Source organism: Anomalospiza imberbis, chromosome 2 (assembly GCF_031753505.1).
Source record: "Anomalospiza imberbis isolate Cuckoo-Finch-1a 21T00152 chromosome 2, ASM3175350v1, whole genome shotgun sequence".
Taxonomy (NCBI): Eukaryota; Metazoa; Chordata; class Aves; order Passeriformes; family Viduidae; genus Anomalospiza; species Anomalospiza imberbis.
Genome location: NC_089682.1, coordinates 59,427,437 through 59,450,819, shown reverse-complemented (window position 1 = coordinate 59,450,819; position 23,383 = coordinate 59,427,437). Strand labels below are relative to the sequence as shown.

The 23,383-nt window shown below is 37.8% G+C and overlaps 1 protein-coding gene across 1 annotated transcript in view; it reads right to left on the bottom strand.

Moving 5' to 3' along the window:
- Window positions 1–22,157, bottom strand: part of MICU2 (mitochondrial calcium uptake 2) — a 135,267-nt gene extending 113,110 nt beyond the window's left edge. The window contains exon 1 of the mRNA XM_068181342.1: window positions 21,799–22,157. Coding sequence (XP_068037443.1) covers window positions 21,799–22,035 — 237 coding nt within the window. The 5' untranslated portion in view covers window positions 22,036–22,157. The remainder of the gene's footprint in view (window positions 1–21,798) is intronic.
- Window positions 22,158–23,383: the final 1,226 nt, after the last annotated feature.

The following is a 23,383-nucleotide window of genomic DNA, read 5'->3' as shown; positions in this document are numbered from 1 at the left end:
GACTTCTAGTAAATAGCTGTCAGCAAGTCTATGCGTGACTGAAGTCAAATTACAAATAGTAAAGGAACAGGTTTTTGAACTTAATGCCAGCAAAATATCATATATCTAATCCATGAAAGAATTAGAGACCTTAAGTCAGCTATTATTTTACTATCCATACCACTTACTTTTTGGTCTCCTCCACAGCTTTGTTTAAACTTACTAATCAATGAGACTTACCACTGGTACCTTACCAATAACAGTTTCTACATTTATACAACAGGAAATATTTATATTTTTAATTATCTATTATAATATTACATCCGCAAAATTTATAAATATCTAACAACGTTGCTAGTAAAATTAAATATGCCTTTAGTAACGAGCAATTTAGTTAAGTCCCCTGAAATCTTCACATCTAACTTTTACATTTACTTATCAAATGCAGGTCCTTCTTGTCAATAAGAAAAGATTTGAATGACTAGAACTGCTTCTTAAGGGAAAAAGTGAAGAAAAGCCACTACATTTAAAACACAGTAGAAGAAACCCAACTGACACACCACACAAACACTAACACATCTTCCACTCAAATTCCAGAACACAAGTACAACCCCTTCTAATTTTCTATAAGAAAGATCTTGCCCAAGATCTTTGTTCCCCAAGCACACACAACACAACATGACAGCATCAATGCTTCTGCTTGTTTTTTGCAATGACATGGCACACCAATTTTGGCCATCTTTCTGACAGACCAGTTAAAAGCACTGTAATTTTACACATATTTAAAATAAAAGCACTTATCTATTAATCTTTATTTAAATTATATAAGTCACTAACAGCTTAAGAAAACAATCTACACTGTTATTGAAAGGTACTGAAAGAGGCATGTGCTACAATGAAAACTAATCTTTTCATAAATGAATTATTACAAAGAAAATAGTTTCTTGTCTTCTAACACAGTAAGAGCACAGATATTTATTACAAAGCACTTCACAGATTCCAGTTAAATTCACTGATTATTGCTAGGAGAGTGAAGCAGAACAAATTATTGCAAAAACAACATAGGTTTGGGAATTTTAAATACACAAAAACCTGATAAGAACCACTACATTTTGATGTATAATTTTAGAGGTGATGTCAGGAAAGTCTGCAATTATTAGTGAATTCATGTGAAAAACTAGGATGCAGAATTTGACAGTCTGGTCTAAAAAGTGAATCAACTACTAAGATGAAGATCCAGATCAAGGAGAACCAAAACTGCTGTGTTAATCCTTCCTGGGCATCACATTACTCACAAATTCCACATTCTGTATATTTAAATATGGATTTAAAGAATGACCACAGGCAGAAGATCTGACACAGAAGATTAATGATAAGTAAGGAAGACTATGTGAATGGTCTGTGAGTGGCCCAGCATAACACAGGATTAGCATGTCAGAGAACAGTATCTTCTCTCACAACTGCTACATGCCATCACATCACATAAAAATGCTAATAAAATGTTAGTCATCATCAAGCCTTATCCTTTTTAAGATGCAGGCATCAAGTACAGACACATATGGACACAGTAATTCAAGAAAAGCAAGAAGTTTTATTTTATTCCTGAAGTAAAACCATGCATGACATAGTAAAAACTCACCTGTTTTTTTAGAAGCAAGACAATATTTAAAAGATTAAAAAAAAACCCCTTGTCATTCAATACTTTTATACATAGAAACTAAAAATATTCTACAAATTAAGCAACTTCAAATGATCAATACATCTTTAGGGCTGGGAAAGAGGGGTCCCAAATAAATACTCAAGACCCTGCCATATCCAACAATATTCACGCCTCACAACCAAAGCACCTCATTCAGACAGGCAGCACAAAACTCACTTCTCTGGTGAAACACCAGTGTGTGATAGCTCCTGTTACACAATGTTGGCCTTCACTGGGTCATAGTTTTGTTTCCTCTTTGATTAGAAGAAAGTATAGAACGGAAGGCAATTAGATGGGCTGAGCAATAACCGGAGCAATTTACTGATAAAATACAGATTCTTATGGTCGCTACCTGGGCTTTAGATTAAATAGTCATTTTGATTACAATCTCTATGTATGACAGCATCTGAAAGCAATATTTAAATAAAGCATTGCCTAGTCATTTCACTGTAGTGTTGCTGTCTGACATCTCTTAAGTTTATAGGTCACACATCAATTTAGCAACTAAATATTAAATCCATTTTTCTTTAAGTAATCTTCAATCAAGTTTTTCTGAGCTATTATTTTTTCAAAGTATTTAACACCAGCGATCAGAAGCTTTGGGATGCTACTCCCACATCAGCTAGCAATGTCCATTTCTAATAAAGATTTCGAAGACCTGAAAAGAGGTTCCCAAAAACAATTACGAATTTGGAGGAATACCGAACAAGTTTGGTACAATGAGCATTCTTATAATATGTGTTGTGCTTCTAGTTTTTCTCAGCTATCAATGTTATCAACTTAGTTTAATTTGAATATCAATGAAGTGTGCCAACCAAGACACAATCATAAAATATGCTGTGTCTCAGTTAAAGAGTTTTTTCCTACCCTTGATAAACTGGTTTTGGCACAAAACCGAACTCAAAAGCCCATCTCTCTCTCTCTACTTCCTCTTTTTTCCATCAGTACACACTATAAAGTATTTATTTCTTATAAAACCAAGCAAATTAATAAAAAAACAATGAAATTTCAGAGGTTTTAAAATAAGCAATACCAAATTATATTTTTTGAGTGTCTAGTGTGTCTGCTTAGTTAATCCAGGATTGATTTCAATGAAGAGGCAAGTCTAATGGAGCCTACAAAGAAATTACAACAATTTTTTCCATACCCTGTTCATGAAATAAAATCAATTTAGCATTTTAATTAGGGAAAGCCTTTAAAGAAGCCTTTAACAGTTGATATTAGGCAATGAAATTTACAGTTCTTGAAATTTTATTAATTAATTATTCTAAACCTGTTAATTACCCTCATAGCTAATGTTATGTGTAAATATTAATTCCTTGAAAGAAAATGGCTTCAAGCTAGTCACTAAAGCTTCTACTGAGGGAAGTACAAGTTATCTTTAACTCATGAGCTTAAAAGCCCTAATGAATTACAGAAGGCAACTAAACAGAATGTATGTAATTACTTTCAGTGTTAAAAAATAACATTCCTTTCCAAATTATATCTTGTGCGTTTTTCATTACTTACATTTAACACTTTGCACCTTTCTGCTATGACATATGTGCTCACTATTCATTACAACATGAAAGATGTTTGCAATTTAGGGATCTGTATATTTTACTATGTAAATCACAAAATGCTATGTTCTGGTTGGTACAGCATTAGCTGTACAAATTAGGTGCAAGAATTTTTAAAAAGTTGATTCCTTTAATTAGTTGTGCATGGACACCTTGAAGCATATATTTTGGCTCTTTAAGCTATACTACTTACTGCAGAAAGAAAACAATTCCATTGTCTCTAACTCATTTTTCACAGATATTTTTTAGTTTCAAAATAATATACAGCTTTCCATTCTTCCTCAAACAGATGCTTGTGTAATTCAAAATGCACCAAGAAAGACTGAAAGTTCAAAGTAGGAATAAGGTGGCTGAGAATACTCTTTAGAAGCAAGAAGAAGATGACATAAAGGTGAACTGGAAGAATCAGAAAATTCTTATCTGGGAAGACAGAATCACAGAATAAGCTCAGTTGAAAGGGACCTTCAAGATTCATCATCTCCAGCTCCTGGCCCCGCACAGCACCATCCCCAGGAGTTACACTCTGTGCCTGAGAGGGTTGCCCAACAGTGGGTCAGAAGTACCAGTGGGCCAGTTTCCCATGCTACTCTACACAGGAGCATCAACATAAGAGGTGGATATTTATTTTATTATCTTTATTTTGATAGAATTATGAATGATCAGATAACAGAGCTGAGAAAGAGATTATAAGCTATTTCTCAGTGCTACATTTTTTTTTCTTTTAATGTAAACGCTACTGCCTTTGGTTCAGCTTCATATTAAATTCTCTTTAGACACCCAACACACTAAATGCTTGGGAAAGTTCAGTAAAATTTACTAAAAAAGGACAGCTACACAGCTTAGACAAAGTAGTTCAACTACAATTTTAAGAAATGCCTCTTTTTAGAATGAGAGAAATTTGCCAAAAATGAAGCACAACTCTCCTGACTATCTATTCTAAGGCCTATTTGATACCATTTCACACTAGTATTGCTCAATTACATCTAATTGTTCTTAAAGACTCTTTGTCTTCTCAAGTACTTATGGTTCCCTATATTTAACACAGATGATCTTAATTCCAGTTCTTCTAAATGTGTGAAACATGAACAGGGTTAGACAAGGGCTCTAACCAAGAAACACAGTGCTCTTCAAATATTGTATCTAAAAGAAGTCTTTCCAGTGTGAGGATGAGGAGCTATAAAGATCACCAGGATATAAGCTGGCAGCAGCTGTGAATGACTATTTAGGTCCCACGCATAAATAGCTTTGTTCCAGAACCACACAGAATGTTAAATGACAGCATCAAATTAAACACAAGTTTTTTGAACCTTGGCTTCTTTTTAAGAAAGGCTGTGGTATTGGAGGAGGACAGACATCAGTGCACTATGCTCCCAGTGCTAGAGAAGGAAAGTGCCATCCCTTCCATTATACTATCCACTGTCCAATATTTCTAGTTCTTTGCATCCACAATTATAAACAATATTACGCAGCACTCAAAGTAGGACGATTTTCTAAGAAGGCAGGAGAGGTGAAAGCCAGACCAGTTTAATTTAAGAAGCTTAATTAGAGTGCATCTTCAAATAAGGATTAATTGCTATCAACACATCAGAAAAACAAGTTATTTTTAAAATAGATTTTGGTCACTAAGCTTTTAAAAAGTGAATATAAATAGTCATGCTGGAAATGCAGGTAATTTTCTATTTTCAAGGCTTGGCAACTCAACAAAGTGTAGGTCACAGTTACCTTGGGTATAATGATATCCTTAGATAATCTCAACCCAGCTTGACATAAAGTATTTATCTGAAAGGTCTTCTTACAAAAGAACTTTTCAAAAACAATGAAAAGTAATCATAGCTGTTAGCATGAAAAGTCAAAATTAAAACCTATAACATTATAAATATTTATATTTTGTTAGATGCTTTTATAACATACCTTTTTTATAAAGAGGTTGCACACAATCAAACATACAAAGCTATAGTCTATACTTTCAGGCTCTCTCTGGTCATTCCATAAAACAAATGGCCAAATAATCACCATAGTCAAAGACAACCCTGGAGGAATAAACTTTACAAAATGGTGTATGCTTGTCATTGGGAGATCTGAGCACAGGAAGGAGAAGGAGGCCAACTCTGCAAACATTTCTGAGTGTTTTTAAAGTTTATACTTTAGGAGACATAACACAAAGTTTTTTGGGCTAATTCATCATCATCTTGCTTTTAACTGGCCAAGAAAATGGGAAAAGGTGGAAAACTAGGTTGCTGGAGAAAATGGGAATGATAAGACTCAAAGGTTGGAGGATGTAAACTCCCATTGTGGACATCTTTAGGGTTTGAGTTTTACTGTGTTGCTTTATTACTTGTTAAAATAAACAGGTGCCTTGCACTGACAGATAATGCCTTTTTCCTTCTGTTCTTCCTCTTTGTGTTCAGAAAAAATTCATCCTACAGTTTTTCCTCTAGTGTCACAGCTTTTAGTATCAGAGTAAGTTGGTAACATGACAGAAAGGTTAAAAGGCAATCCCACCACCACTTAATTTTGCAACTAACTCCAACAGCACTTACAAGACATTGATTAAAAAGCCATCTTCTTAAGATGACTTGCTTATAACCAGAAACTGAGACCAGAGACAAGATCCAACACCCCGTTCAAAGCAACAGCAGGATGAAAAATAGTGCCTGCACAGGAGATTCAAATGGAGCTCTTCATCCATGTCCAAGTGTTTGGAAGACAAACACTGCCCTGAACTGAAAAAGTGACTACCAACAAGTTGCACTGGTACTGAAATTACCTCCACTGAGTGCCTGGCCCCTTGCAGAGTGGACCATGGGGAAGATGAATTATGCAGAGGGCTCAGCACACTCAGGGATTGCTCTTAATGCCCCGGAATGTGCCTCAGCAGAATGCCAGTGTCCAGCACCAGTGGCTGGAATCCAAGCAGATCCATTACCTTCCCTTTATACAACAGCTTACCACATGCCTCTCTGACACCAGAGATACGCCTTTCCTCCTCCTCTTTATTTTTACTTTAATATCTTTAACACAACTGAGATGCATACTTTAGGCTATACCACTAAGGAGGATTTTAAGTCCAGTTTAGCACTTGGTAAATTATTGTGCTATCTTCCCGATGATAATCTAATACTGTTTTAAAAATAGCAAATTAAACTAACAATACAGTTCACACAGATGCTTATATGAGTTACACTGAATTACCTGTACTTTGAATATCAAGCTATCTGCATAAGAATCCTCTAAATGGCCCTGAAAACAATTTTTTTGACTCAAAAATAGTTATTTTGACTGTCTCAGGAAAAAATAGTACTTCTCAAGAAGTTCTTAGTAAACAGGGGATAGAGAAAAGAAATTATACATTTCCTTTCAAAACTGATTTGCTTTTTTCTTCAGTTGTGTTTATTTGCTGTACCCAGTTGTACCTAAATCTGGTTGAGAAATAGTGTACCTTTGAAATTCCATGTCTCTCTTTTACTCTGGTCCCCAAAGAATCATATTTCTATCCAAGACTAGCAGTACCACAAGAACCTAAATATTTTTACTTGGGAAAAAAATAGACAACTCTCCAGAAAGTGCCTTTTTTTTTTTAAATGAATCAACACACACAGTAAGTTGGTTGATGACATGCTTATCTGATCTGAAAGATGAAGACTGAATTTTGTGTGTTTTGTTGTATCCAGATCATGGATTTGAGACAAAATAGTTAATATTCCAACTTTCAGACTCTCTTTATTCTGAAAAAACACTTCTCCTCTTGATTCCTGTTGTATGCAGTAGAAATCTTCCTAATATTGTCAAAACAACCATATTCCTACTTGGCAGACTACAACCACCTGTTTTGTTTTCAGTGGGAAAAAAACTAACTGGAAAAAAACTCCTGCCCATTCTGCAGCAAACTTACTACTACAGAAGAGTCTGAGGCTTTCTGTACAGAAATGCAGGTGCCCAGGACTTAATAGCATTTATCATTATGCTAAGGTGCAGCCTTGTGGCTTTTAAAAAGGCCACTAAAACTCCATGCCAAGCCTGGCATTATGAACACAGCTGCTCACTCCTATGCTAATAAGGAGACGAATTAGGAAAACAACAAATTGCAACACTACACTCCCACACCACCACAAAAAAAAACCAAAAGACAAAGAAACAAACAAACAAAAACAAAACAAAAAAACTCCACAAAAAAAACCACAAAAAAAACCCCAAGGGGGAACTTTTATTCTGAGAGCAAAATCTCAATTCATAGATTCATAGCTCAGGTATCATAAGCTTATATATGTTTTGCTGCAGAACATGAGAACCCCGTTATTTGCAATTATTTCAACATACAAGACACTACAAAACCAACTTACATAAAGACAATCTAAGTTTATATAGCTAAACTATTTCCACGTAGCAAAAATTCCCTCTCACTTTTTTTTTTCAAACTTAAGAACTTCTCAAGCTGCTTCTGCATGGGAAGCGATCCTCTCCCCTTTTCTCTCTGAAGGTCACAAGCCCTCAACAAATCAAGAAAATAAGTCACATGGAGTAAACCCACACTATTAGGAAAGGAGCAGGATATTAAATGGATAGCCAGCTAGGAATTCTACAAAATTACAGCAGTTGTCAATTTTTACAGACTTTCTTCCATTACTACAGACTTGTTTTTCACAATTAAGAAGTGCACCTTCAGTTAAGTTTCTCCCCTTGTGACATAACAAGTGCCACGAAAGAACTCATCAAGGCTCTTTCGACACTTGACTCTAAGTCTAAACACTGAAGTAAAGCGTATTTATACAACAATACTTCCATTTAGCTTCATCATGAATTCCAGCAAAGCATTTGATACCAATGAAGTATTAAAGGGCATCATTAAAAACAGCCCTGTGGAGAAGGACTTGAGGTATGGTTGATGAAAAACTCAACATGAGCTGTTAATGTGCATTTGCATCCCAAGAAGCCAACTGCATCCTGCATCCTAAGCAGAATGGCCAGAAGGATGAGGGAGGGGAGTGTGCCCCTCTGCTCTGCTCTGGTGAGTCCAGCACAGTAATGGTGCTCCCAGCATAAGGAGACATGGAATTGATGGAAAGTCCAGAGGAGGCCACGTAATTGATAGGAGACTGGAGCACCTGCCCTATGAAGACAGTCTGAGAAAGCTGGGGCTGTTGAGCCTGCAGAAAAGAAGGTTGTGTGGAGACCTCATAGAAAGCTTCTGGTGTCTGAAGGGGGCCTACAGGGAAGCTGGAGAGTGATTCCTTCTCAGGAACAGCAGTGAGTAATGGGCACAGACTTAGAGGAAATTTAGGCTGGATATTAGGAAGAAATTCTTTACTGTGAGGGTGGTGAGATACTGGAACTGGTTGCCCAGAGAAGCTGTGGATGCCCCATCCCTGGTAGTGTCCAAGGCCAGGCTGGATAAGGCCTTGAGCAACCTGGTCTAGCACGAGGTGTCCCTGCCCATGGCATGGATACCTATTTTATGAATAACAAAAATTATTCAACTGATGCATAGGCATGCTAGGCATAGTGTTGCTATGTTACCTCCAAATTCTTATGAAAACTATTAATGGTCTCTGCTCTTTGCAAATTATGGCCTGAAGGACCATCACCCTATCCACAATAAAAAGTGCATAATTTATTGTCTCATGGCTATGTCCACATAACCTGATCCCCATCAGAAACTCATCATCTGTCTATTCAAAGTTTACCAACAGAAAAGACATGTTCTACTGCTTGGTGTTGTGATCAAAAGCTTGTGCAATCTTCCCAGTTACAGAAGCTGCTCAAATAAAGGATGTTGTGTCCACCATCTTTGTTTTGCCAAACACTCACAGGGACGCTCAATGGGCCAGAAACACCTCATGAGCATGCACTGATGGGAAACTTACAATCTCCAGGTCTGACAGAGCAGGTAACAGCTTGGCCGTGACCTCCAGAATGGCAAGGAACACCATATGCATGAAGTTTTACACACTTTGAAGAACTGCAAGCAACTTCTAAATCCACTTACAGTGGTCTAGTCAGATCAGCTGGGCACTTCCAATGGTCAGAACTGGATGTGTGTAACATTAATTCATTGAGGTGATATGCAGCCATACACACACAGAGAGAGCTGAACTGTATGGAAGGGTCTCATTCCATCCTATTAATACCACATCCAGAATTTAATCCCCATGCAGCCTGGCCCAGAGCCACCGCGTCTGCTTTCTATTACTCATCACCTTCTAACTCTGCATTCAAAGCTGAGCCCAGAACAGCCCATTTGCTTTAGCAATGAAAGCAGTCTTGCCTCCTGCTGGCAGAGCAGTCCCTCAATGGAGTCTGCTGCTCCTGGAAGTTATGGAGGGAGAGTGACCTAACCCACAGGCTACAGGGGATGAAGAAGGAATAAAGATGCCCCATTACTCCCACACTACAGTCTCACAAATCCTACCCACAAAGGACTCAGACTTGTGATGAATCCCGGGATAATCACTCCATGTTTGCTGTCAATACCAGTACTCTTCGATACTGGAAGTGGTACCTCCTACCACTGCCAGAGAGAGTAAGTGTACACTGCAAGGAAAAATCCATCAGTACTGGAACACCATATAATCCTTTAAAAGTTTTACACCAAGGAATGTGACTACAATTCAATGAATTCTGACAATGCATCTTGATTGCACTGTTGTCATTTCAAGAAACAGTACTGTTGAGGGTCTCAGCACTGCAGATTATAAAGTGAGGCACCCATGAAAAACATTCAGTAAACAAATGGTGTATTATCAGTGCAAGTACATTATTTTTGATAGGGCTGTTAATATAAATAATACAGTATTTATTGCTGCATGAAATCTGCTCAATTAACACATCCAACACTTCTGGTGCACCTAAATATTTAGATTTTTCTTTATTTTTTCATTTTTCAGGCTGAAGAGAAATAAGAACACAAATGTTAAAATTAAAGAATAACAATGCAACCCCATTTGGCAATATGATATTGTCAATTTTCCAAATTTAACAGCAGTTGGGAAAAAAGTACATCAGCAATTTCCCAATGTAGTTTTCTGGAAGACTGAGTAGGAACATTACATACAATTGGTATATTCAGAAAAAACACTCTGTTCTAGAAACAGTAATTTTATACCCTTTACATTGTCTACCATTCATGATGGTTCTCCGGCTAAATTAAAATTTAAAGTTTTAATGGATTTTTTTTTTAAATCCAGAAACAGAAGACTTTCTTTAGTTTTTGCCATTTTTGTTTTCCATATTGAGTCCTTCAATAGGTCACAGCCTAAATGCTGCTACTTATGACTTTTTAGATCTTTAGTACTCTTATGCAAGAAACTTCCTGACAAGAGCTCAAAAAGACAAGCATAAATTTCTTTACAGAAGTGCTGACTACTGCTATATGCGAAAAAATTAACAACTGGGTTTTTTCTCTGAAGGAGAAATACTGCAACAGTAACACACAAATACAATAACAACCAAGCTATAAAAACAAACTCCAGCTCTGATATAATACAGAAGTTGATTTAATTGGAATGACAAATTACAATACATATTTTAACTGTACATGACAAAATGGAGCATGTTTCACTATTATATATTAATCCCAACATATTTTAAGTTGAGAAGTTTCCATATGGCAATGTCTGGCTACATCCAGTTCAAACAAAAAGAGTTCACAGAGCTCAAAAAATTCTCACTTAAGTAAAGAAAATATAGCAGTATGCACTGCAGATAGTCTGGTGGAAGGTTAGAAGAAGGTAATGGCAGACAAAATAAGTCAAAGAGTAGAAAAAACATCTACACATTGCACTGTCTGTATTGTAACCTACAAGTTTTCTCCTCTTTATTTTTCTGACTCTCTCCCACAAGGAGAGAGGGAATGAGAGAATCTGAGATGCATAGTTGCCAACTGGGGTTAAACCATGACAACAAAAAGTAGAAAAGCTTCTCTTAAGTGGAGATGGATCTCGTGAAGAACATCTAAGAACCACAGCACCAAGCCTTTATGAGTTCAAGAAGTGTTTGGACGGTACTTTGAGGCACATGGTGTGACTCTTGGGGGGTCCTGTGCAGGGCCAGGGGTTGAATTTGATGATCCTTCAGGGTCCCTTTCAACAGAACTTATTCTGTGACTGTAATGTGAACAACTAAGTCAAGCATCAGTTCTCCTCATTTGTTCTATATTGAACAGTACAGATTTAATATTAATGCTTTACATTAGATAAAATCATCTAAATTGATCTGAGAAGGGCTGGTTTTAAATTGATGTATGTTGTGTATTGTGCTTTTCATCTTTTGGAGATGACAATGTTTATTCCTGCTGTTTCCCATCTTCAGCAGAAACCTGTAATTGTTTGCTTGTTCCCAAAGACAGCAGTGATACTATTGTATTCCCTGATGCCTAAGATCATCAAGTGTATTTTTCAATAAAAAAGGTGCCAGATGTTTTACCCATCAGCTTTACCGCATTTCAAAGTAAGAACTATAACCCAAGAGAAAGTCATTAGAGTGTAATGAGCAAGGGAAAACATTTCATTGTGACAATCCCTGAGACCACTGTCTCTATGCATTTAAACAATATAAGGTTAAAAATAAAGAGCACTTTCTTAGTCTCCATGCCAAGTATAATTTTGATTTTGCATTGCCATTAAAAACACCAAATTACTAGACAAATCCATAGTTGCTTCAAAAACAAGCCTAGAGAGGACTGGTACAGAAGCTGTACTATATTTCCAAACAAATTATTCTGTCAGCTATGCTGTTAAGGTTTGTTATCTTCTAATTTTCAAAGTTTTATAAAAGGAGAAGCAGATTGAAAGATAATGTGGTCAATAAGTAACCATTAAGACTTTTCTCTACTGAAAAATAAAGTTCATTTTGGCAAATTTGTGAGATCATAAAATATAATTTCAAAGTCCATTTCACCACAGTGAGCAATACAACACAAGAGAACTTCGTGCTTTTCTCCTTGGCAAGACCTCACATCACCAAGCCCATGCAGTCAAGTTCAAAGCCCAGCCTGATCTGGCAGCACATAGATCTCTGCCTCTTATAGGGCCACCAGAAGAAGTTTTTGGTATAACTTCAGGCAGAGTTCATCCTTTAAATTCTAAGAATATCTGGCCATTTAGACTAGAAACTTCCAAAATAAATCCCAACATTTCTCCATTAGCACATTCTTATATTTATATTTTACTATTGTGGTCACACAGTCTGTATTTTAAGTATATTTTATACATATGCATACATATCCTTACTAATATATATAAAGTATAAATTTACATTATAGATATGTACATAGCTTTATATGCAGCTCAGTATATGTTGTTTTAATATTACAGCATTATTTCTTAATAGATTATTGCAATATGGCAGTATTGCCAATAAAAGGCATTATCAAAGAAAATGCCTACTTTAAAAAAAAAGAAAGAGCTAGAAAAAGTATTTGGAAATACCTATTTTCTTCATTTCATATAACTGTGCTAGAGTTTGTGCCGTTTTTGGAGGCAGAGGAAGGAGTTTCTCTGATGATTTGGCAAAGGAGCAGGGAAACTATCACTACCTATAATATTTATTAGCTACATCTGCTATAAATGCTTTTCATAGAATACACGAGTGCAAGACAATCATTCTTGAAATTTCTCCTGTGCTGAAGGGGACACAAACCTTGAGGAACTACTTGAAATGACATCTGGTGTTTGAAGCTGACAAGACTCCCTTCTCTTGTCTTTCAGCTGTATGTGTAATAAAAAGCTCGGTGAGAAGCAGCAAGGAGCTATAGCCTACTACACATGTTCTGAATGAGCATTTCACATAGTTCCATCTGTCATTTATCCTGGATAATTATTTAAACTAGATTCTGAGTTATTTGTTCTTTCTGGCTAGATTATGTTTCCAAAATGCTGAGCCACTTGCCAGGAATAACCATATTCAGTCAGCCACAATGTTACACAAAAGTCTACAAATAAATGCAATACAGAGCTCTCATGCTAACCCAGCAAATGCATTTGGAAAACAGTACAAAACAGCAGCAATGGGGAAAACAGTCGCTACTGCTTGCACAGAACAGAGCATTTCTTACAGAAAAAAAAAAAAAAGGGTAATTATCAATAAGCTCAAAGTTTCTAGGAAAAAAAAAAGACAGAGCTTCCATCTGAGAAACCAAATAAAAAAGAACCTTTATAGTATCTATGTTGAAACCATCTACGGTATTTACTGGAGAAAAAGTCTTGTATCACCAGTAAACAAATGCTAGTTTCTTCTTTACGTTCTTTGTTAAAAATCAGAATATTATTTTGTGCAATTCTTTCTAATCCATCTTTTTTTTTTTGTTTTCAGGCAAGCTATTTTCTTATCTGTTTATGTTTGTCCATTAACATAAACAGCCAAAGACTCTCAAGCACTAACCTTTTACTACGTTAGCTAAAAGCACAAAACCATGCAGCTTAACTCACCCCATCTGTCCACATGTATCAAAGTGCCTAGAAGGAATGTCAGTTAGATTTTATTTAATTATTCTAGTCATATAGCGAGAGTGAATTCAAGGAAAAGGTGACAGATCAGATGAAAGATAGATAAAATTTTAACCTTGACCTCTAAGATTACATTTTACATCATGTTGTTTTAGTATCAATGAAGACACCTGCACAAAGAATCTCTGTGCACAAAGAGAAGGGAATAAATGTAAATATTTTCAAAGCCGGGAACTTAAGGATATAAATATTCACGTTCAAAAAGCTGAAAAGGATACTGTATATTTAAAGTTGTAAAACAAATGCACATATATAAGTAATATTTAAGGGTATAATTAATTATAACATCATGGTCCTAGAGATTCCAAACTCTCTATACCACATTCTATTTTAGGCACATAACATGACAATGACTGTATGTCACTAATGCTGAGAATGATGTTTGTGATATATTTAATATCCCAGTTATTGATTTAGACTACTTGATGGATACCTGATACATCCAGTATTTCCATAACACAGTGAAATACAGAATAAAACAAGAGGTAGCTAAGGTTACCCTCACTGGTTGCACAAAGGAACAGTTTCAGAAATCCTGAAGAACATTTAAGAAAAATAAAAAAGATTGGGATAGGCTGAACTAGCAATCTAATTGCATATTTATCAATGCTTAAAAAAGGTTTTGAGCTCACACTATTTTCAGAATATCTTGAGACTAGTACCCAAAACTCAATCATTAAAGATGAATTCAGAGGCAACAATGTTACAAGTAATTTAAACTCAGAACCAAACCAATTGTAGTACTTCATCTACTTCTAGATGCACAGTAGAGGAAAAAAATTAATAGGAATATATTCACATGATGTACCCGGGTTAGAAGGCACATGCATAAATTATGTTAAACTGTCTCTTTCATAGCCATAGATGACAGGTATCTGAATAATTTAATAAAAAAATGACTACCTATTTCCTGTTCAGTAAGAGGCAGTATTGAATGCATTTACCTACTGAGTTGACTGCCTTGTCATGATCTATGACAACTTTTTATTTGGTAATATTTATTGAAATAGTAAATAAAACAATGAAGATACAGTGGAAAATAAACCATGAAGCTGGCAGAGGGATGGATGCTGCCACATGCCAGCAAGAGCACTGCCTGCAGCTTGCCACAGCTGAAAAAGGAACCTCTCTAGTTCTGGGCACTGCTGGAAAGGAACACCAGGGGTTCAAAGCACCTTGAATCCAGCTGGGGCCTCCTCCACAGGCTGCAAGTCTTGCACATCCTTCACCAGGAAAATTTAAAGGCTCCATCTTGTAGATGGTTCAAGGACATAACCTGAAGATGCAGTAAGAATACTCTAAGACTTCTCCAACCATGCTACAAGCAGAACAGAAATCTAAGGCTGTGCAGGGAACCACTGCCTAGCTGTGTGCTGTGTACTGCCACTCAGAACAGCGTAAGACAGCAAGAAGAACAATAATCAGCAGCAAGGTAAGATGCAAAAAGACAGAAGGACAACATTTTGAGGAATTCCCTTCCTTTAAGGAAGTTGTAAAGCAGGAGATTTAAAACCAAGAAGAAATAAACAAAGAATCCTTGCTTTAAGATGCCCCAATCCACAAAAGCAATGGTAATTTTCATTATTTTTACATGGCATTGTTTTACTACATAGATTTTAAGAATTAATAATGTAACCATGTGGTCAGATGCACACAAATTGAATTCCACTGTAAGGCTTCTCTGTGGCCTGTGAGCCATCACTGAGCAGCTTGCTTGATGTGGATTACAAACATTTGCATTGTTTCAAAAGCATGTTAAAATTATGATGCAGACTTATGCATGTTTAATTTTACTTAGTGAGCATCCTAGTAATCGTCTATGTGCATCTGCATTCTCCATTAAATTCTAATAGAATAAAGACTTTAAGATAAACACTTCAAAATATTACTTAGGAGAAAAGAACCTATCCTGGGATTTCTGCTCCAACAAAAGCAGGCAGCCTTTTCCTTTTGATGACAGAGTAAACACAAGAATCTTTTTGTATGTTTCTTAGATTAGACTGCACATATCCTTTCTGGTTTTATTTTAGAACCACATTCCTCCCTCCAGGCGATTCTATACATCATTACAAATCCTTATGCAATTTTATCCCAGGTTCTATATTTATCAAGATATCTCATCTTAACAGCAATGTTCTTTCCCCAGCATGAACCAGGCAAATATACTCTTACAAAAATTCCCATTCTAACACAATATATCAGTGTCTCACAATTCAAAGCACTAATGTGTAACTTTGTAGGAATCATTATTAATGTACAAGAAATACACTCTTTTTTTTTTCTATTTGGTGACTGAATTCAAACACCACATGTATATTTTTATCTGGCCAAAAATCCTTCACATGCACTTATTATGCATAGATTCCTAAATAACACTATCTATTACAAAACAAAACAAAAAAAAACAACCAACCAAAAAATCTTAAATATAGTGAGTGAGAAAGTGTGACCTACAAGCAGTGTAAGCATAACTTAGGTCACAAAATGATCCTGGTTACTAAGGATGTGTGAAAAACCAATTACAATCCCAGAGCTATGCACTTTTTCCTTCCACTGCTCTGTAGAAAATAATTCAAATTATTTAAACAAAATGCTGTTTTGATCTGCATGCAACTGATAACAATTGTTTCGGAATCACATGTAGTTTACACGTTTTTGCCAGAAGTTGCCAATCAAGCAAATATACATCAGACAGGTAACACGCTTACAGCAGACATTATTTTGATAATTTTCTATTGATCTGGGTTGGAAATTTTACCTGAGGAAAAATACCATGCACAAAATACCGGAACTTGCCTAAACCAACTATGTTTCAGCACTCAATCTCTTTGGAGACACAGCGCACAGCTCAAAGTGTCACCAAAAAACATAGGTAGGATTACAAAACTTTTGAAATCTTTTTTTTTTTAATCAGCTTCCAAGTCTGGGAGTCCAGAGACTTCTATTAAACCCCTGCTAAATATAAGTTATTCGTATTTAATGCATTTAATACATGCACTCTCCCTAGATTATCCTATGAGCTGTGGTACTAAGTTCTGCATAGCCCTAGGATTTGTTTATATACTATTTTACCTTTCCACAGGTGAACCAAGAGGGTGTCCCCTGAACGAACTAGTATTTGGAGAATCTTTTACAGTATTCTGGTTTCTTTAAAAAGTGTAAGGCAATAGTTCCAAAATAAATTTTCATGGTGGGTACACATATAGACCTGGAAAACAAATCTAAGCTCTAGTTTTAATCGCTCAAAGCTTTCTACTCCCAGTTGCTCAGAGTAACAGTTTTCAAATTGTGACATAAAAAGTTGCCACTCCATTGTGTTCTACATGGGAGTTACCACTCCCATGCAGTGTGTGGGTAGTCTCACATACAAAGTCACCACTCCCATCTTTGCTTCTCTTAAGAATCATTGACACCCAAAAAATTATGAAACATTCAATCCAGTTTAAACTGAGATTAAAAAAAAATTGCAGTCCAAAATAGAATTGTTTCAATAAATGCATTTTAAATAAAATTAGATTTTCAGACACTTAAAATATTTACAAATTATCACAAATTGTTTGTTAATTGTTTTATGCACTATCTTAATATTTTCAGTATGCTCATATACAACATATGTATTTAAGACCTCCTGGATACAAATTGAGTCTCCTCTGATCTGGAATAATTGAAGAAGATTGCTGATGCAAGACAGCAGTAGTAGAAAAGGTAAGATAAAGAGAACAAATTAGACTATGACCATGTAACAGACCCCAAAAATTTCTGTTAGTAGGTTATGATTTCCTCTTTACCTTAGGTAAGCAGTATCAAATATTTAAGTACCAGCTAATGCTCCCACAACCCTAAAAAAGAGTGCTTGAACATGATAATGTTTATCAGCAGACAAGACTTTGCACACACAAAGCTTTATATATATGTGCTAGTAACAACACTAGCCAGTCTCATTTAGAAAACAGTGACTTAGACTCTGCACAAATTGTGATACGCTGCAGGGATCACAACTTTTCAAGGGCAAATCAAATTATATTCTTTCAGAAGCTAGTGACCTAAACATGGCCATAAAAAACTCAGCAGGGGCAGGATATACTGCCTCTGGCAGCCTGCTGCTTCTCAGAATTTTCTTATCATTTGCAGTTTGTGCACATCCAAGATCGAACCTTCTGTCCATTGGAAAGGTCCTAATTTAGTTGGAATGGGCAATGTTAGTATTGCAAACTGGGTGCTCTGGGAGAATAAAGGCACAAGAGACAATACTCCAAGTCTGATCAAGGTTACAAACCATATACCATTGTGCCATTTGAATTCCATTACTAAAAAAGAAAAGCAGCCTGTGAACATTTTTGACCCGCCGGTGTTGGTTAGGATAATAGAAGAAACACTTTTAGTGAATTCAACATAAATTCCCATTCTGAGTTACACTGGTAGAACAAAAGCCTTTACCCCCCCCCTTCTTTTTTCTCCTCTTGATACAAGCTGATGGGATAATTTCATTAAAAAACAAAAATTGATCTAGTTTTTTCCAGCAAAGGCTATTATCTGGTTTGGGTACTGTCAGTGTAGCTTCACAGGTAAATAACTTATGTTGATAGAACCAAAACCTGGTATCTATAAAGAAAAAAATTCAAAAATAATGTGTTCATTTTGCTATATCAATCTTTGCAGAGTTTTACAATCAACACTAAGGACTTACTCCAACATATTATTAGTTATATGTTTCTAAAAAGTAGGTCAGCAAATGAAGACAGAGAATGAAAACAACTTCATAAATCATCAAAGATTATATCTGAGGTATTATTACATTAAATATAGAATGTTTTATTACTGAGATGTTAACCACATAATGTACATCATAAGAGCAGGTAAGTGGCACTGAAAATGGTGACAAAAAACCTGGGCCAAAATTAAAAAAAAAACCCCGAACTGAAAAGCCATTGTCAGAATAAACAATTCTATTAAAATACAGTAACCAAACATATGTCACTACAAAATAAAACAAAAGCTATCCATACAACTCAAAAAAAGAAAACAGATTATCTGACCCTGAAAGACCTTTGATTCTGCAAAGACTCATACAGGATTATGCTGTGTTAGGCTGGATTTCATTTAATCTGAGCAGAAATCAGAAGTGCCCCTAACCAATATAAGCAGGATTAAAGCTATTACAGCAGGAAGAAAGGACAAGAATTAAAAATAGATTTAAGAAACTAGGTGCCAAAGGTATCAGTCTTTGATTTTAGAATATTCAAAAGCTTTAGAAGAAAGAAAAAAAAAGAGTAAATACTATATTTATAGAACTTTACCTTTGGCATACTGCTTGCCAGCTTCACTAGAAATTGTATGTCTGAAATTGCCTGGAACAAGGAAAAACTGGAAAATGTCTGACTACTTTGACAGAGATTAGTTTTAGTGAGAAAAAGGGAAAATCTAAGTAGAGTTATCAACTTCAAACTACTTAACCTAAACAAACAGGAAGTATTTTCAGTGAAGTCTGTGTGCAAAGAAGTTACTGATGGTAACTCAGGACAAAAATAAAATTACTCAGTGGCTCAAATTATGCTTACACACTGACATGACATTGGTCTTAATGACAGAACTTTTTAGACATAATGTAATGCTGATGAAAAGCATAAAATCTTATTATATTGGTTCTTTACAGCATGGAGATACATTGTCACTTTGTCAACTTCACTTTGTCAAATATTTTAAATAATTACAACCTATTTTGCAGCAATTCAACAGTCAAGACTATATTACCAAGGAAAATTGGGAAGCACTGTACTATAATCTCACTGCATTCTCAAGAGCAACCAGTAAGCCTTGTTGATGATACAGAAGTATAAACATTTCCATTACATATTCCTTTAAAACAAAGATAATGAAAATTACATTGTTTAATTTCAAATACTTGCCTTGACCGGTAATACTCACACACCATGCTATCAACATTCCCACTACATAGCATACTACAACAGGAACAAACAGTTCAATATTGTTTGTCAGCACAAGCTCAAGCAAGGCTGGTTAAGATTAGTTATAATGAAAAGGAATAATAACAGAAAATAAGGTATCCACCATGAGAATGCGCAAAGCATTTTCATATCTCATGATTGCACAATCTCTGAACTGAGAAAAAGATGGCTTCAAAATAAGTTATAAAGGTGACTACTTGTTTCAACACTGTTGCACTTTGGGCTATTTTCTATCAATCAGAGGTCACAAGTAGCATCTAAACTGCTCAAAAGACTTGCAGCGCGCCTCTTTGGCTCTATCACTGCTGCTCATAGCTTTCACAATCCACTTGCAGCATTATGCTCTGCAAGGTAATTTCTTAGATATTTTTTAAATCTCAGTACATTACCTGCAGCATTATGGAGTACAACACATATGGAGAATAAGCTTCTCCAACAATCATTCTATGGGAAAACTGAAAAGTTCAAATTGAATGAACATTTAAAGAGTACATCAATTTGCTGTCACCAAAACCAAATCAGTTAAATAAGTCCTAGGCTTTTAGACTGCCTCCTGAGAATTATTATATTATACACTTTATTATTAAAAGTGTACTCATAGGACTGTCCATGCATTACACAGAAGCTACTCCACAAGAACACATCAGCACCAGAATGAGACCTCTTCATTCAACACCCTTTAAAACTGATTACTTCCCACTTTTAATATATATCTACATACACATCTACTTAAGCAAGAGTTCCATGCATTAATGAAATTGGTCTCAAAGACAGGGCTTTCAAAAAATAATGCAATGCGGCTTAAAAACCTCACATAATTAAACAAAGGAACAAATAGGAGATACATTTTCAGTAGGATATCTGTTGAGTAATGGATGCTTTCCTCACTAGGAGATGGATACAGAAAATTAAAGTTTTAACACGTGTCGTCCAAGGAACCAGGACTACTAGATAATCTGTTTAGAAAAAATGCCTATCTAATAACAAGTGAGTTTTCTAAGAAGATGTAGCTTAGGTATTTTCCACAATGAAGAATACAATATTAAAAAAAAGTATTAAAAAAGTAATTATTTGTTCTTGACTCAGGAATAAAGGTTGTCCTCAGGAATAAAGGCTGCTATTTATCTGCTTGTAGTTCAGACTGTTTAATCACTGTTAAGAGATAAGACATCAAAGCATACAAAGTGTTGAATACTTCCAAAAATTCTTAGATATAAGTAGATGAATGGCACTGCAAGCATAGACTGACCTCTTCCCCCATCTCACCTAAACCCTCTGGCCTACAAAGCATTTAGGTCTTCGAGCTTTGAAATAACAAACCAACTCTAATTGACAGTAACTTCTTATCTGAATGAAGAACGGGAAAAAGCTCACTGCCTCCATGAAAAGAATAAAGTTGGGTAATCATGTACAAAGATTATGTTATAAACAATAACAATCTGTCCTTGAGCACCCAGGACAAATTCAAGACAAACCACATTTTAGCATCCAGGACACACATTTTGGACATGGTAAGAGGAAATCATTTTGTGTGATGCATTTCACACAAATGATGAACTACAAAAGTACTACTTCTGTGAAATATAAATATATATATATATATTTTTTTTTTTTTTTAACAGGTAAGAATGTGCATGACTGTCTAACAGCATCTGACGTGCAGACTGGGCATCGTGGAAGTTTCCCCTGAAAGTTACCAGCAAAACGCGGAGCTCACTACAGGCCGTGTGTTTGTGCAAAACACACAGGTCCATCGTTCTGCGCGACCAGGGCTGTCAAGGGGAGAGGGGAAAGGCTCCGTGCTAAGGCAAACCCTGCCTTCTCCCGCTGCGGAGAACGGCGGAGCCCCCCGGCGAGGCGAGGCTGCTCAGCGTAAGTGACACGCTGCTGATGCCAAGGGGGCCGGGGACGCGCATTACCTGCCACACCACCGGGGCCAGGTGGGCTCCCGCAGCCAAGTCCCGCCTCACGACGGGGTCTGACCACCGCGGACCCCGACCCGTCTGCGGGCCGCCGACAGCCACCCCCGCCCCCCGGCTCCCTGCGCGCCCGCCCAGCCCTGCCCGCCGCCGGGAGCGGGGATGCTGCTGCCTTACCTGAGCCAGGACCGTCGGGAACGCGCGCGGTCGCCCGCTGTAACACGCCGCCAGGCAACCTCCCCCGACCAGAGCAGCGGCGGCGGCGGCCCCCCATGCGGACGGGCGGCGCTGGCTGCGCGGGGGCCGCATCGCGGCGAGCCGCCCCCGCAGCGGGGCTCGGGCGGCCGCCGCCACCGCCGCTCTCCACGCCGCCGACATCTTCCCGGAAAGCGCCGCGGCGGCCGCGCCGCGCATGCGCAGTGCCGGGCCCGAGGCCGCGGGGCGGGGGCAGCTCCGGCCCGGTCCCGCCGGGATCGCGCTGGCCCCGCTCCGCCGGCGGGAGCGACTCCACTCGCGCAACCGGAGGGGACGGAGCTGGCAGAGAGGTAACCTGAAAGGAGGGTGTAGACAGGCAGGGGTTGGCGTCTTCTCCCAGGCAACAAAGGACAGCACGAGAGGACATAGTCTCAAGCTGCGCCAGAGGAGGTTTAAGGTGGGCATTCGGAGGAATTTCTTCGCAGCAAGGGTGGTTAGACGTCGGAATGGGCTGCCCAGGGAGGTGGCGGTGTCAGCATCCCTGGACGTGTTTAAGGAAAGACTAGATGTGGCACTCAGTGCCATAGTCGTGTTGACATGGCAATGTTGGGGCACAGGTTGGATTCGATGATGCCAGAGGTCTTTTCCAACCTAACTGATGCCCTGTTTCTGTAACGCAGGCAGAGTGCGCCCGCTCCCCCCGTCCGGGCCGGGGAGCCCCCCAGGTGAGGGCAGGCGGGCAGGGCAGGGACCAGGTGTTGGGCTGCGTCAGGGGAGGGGGCACAGAAGGCCTCTGCGGTAGGGAGTGAAAAGTGGCGACGCTTGCAGCGCTCCTGCGGCCCCAGGGATGCCCCGGCCACCCCCATGTGTCTGTCACAGAGCTCAAGTTCACCTCGTTCCCTGATGTGACTCTCGTCCCAGAGCAGACTCCCACAGCTGAGAGCATGAGGAGCAATGGATCACGAGCGGGGCTGGAGGTACTGCGGGAATCCCAGAGTACTGAGCAAAGCAGGTTAGCCGAGCTTCCACAAGTGGGGCAGACCCGGCGCTGATGATTTCCTAGGCTTTGATGGCCCATATGGATGTGTTGCTCAATGTGTGATCCTATTTGTTGCATCCCAGGTTTATTCAGAAACAACAAAAGCATGAGCAAGTTTAGAATATCCTTCTCAAGGGCAGAGTAGAGTTTCTCGTGAAATACAGATGACAGAAGATGAGTTTACAGAAATTGTTGTGGCAGAGGTGTTAGCTGAGAAGCATTACAGAATGACTTGGTTGGCAGTAACACTTGTGCCAAAAGACTACTACTCACCATGAATGCTTCAGAGTGCTTGTTTTTCCTCACTGCCATAGTTTTAACAAAGCTGTCTGGGTCTTGGTTGGTTACATTCAAATATTAGTTAGTTGATCACATTCAAAAATTGGGCCATCTGGGAATTAATGATAAGGTCATATGAAGTAAAGCAGAGAGTAAGTTAAATGTCATTTGTATGTTGGCAGTACCGGTATCCTTGTTATGAGAGTAGTTCACCTAGTGACTCTATGTGAATGTGAAGAAAGAAAGACT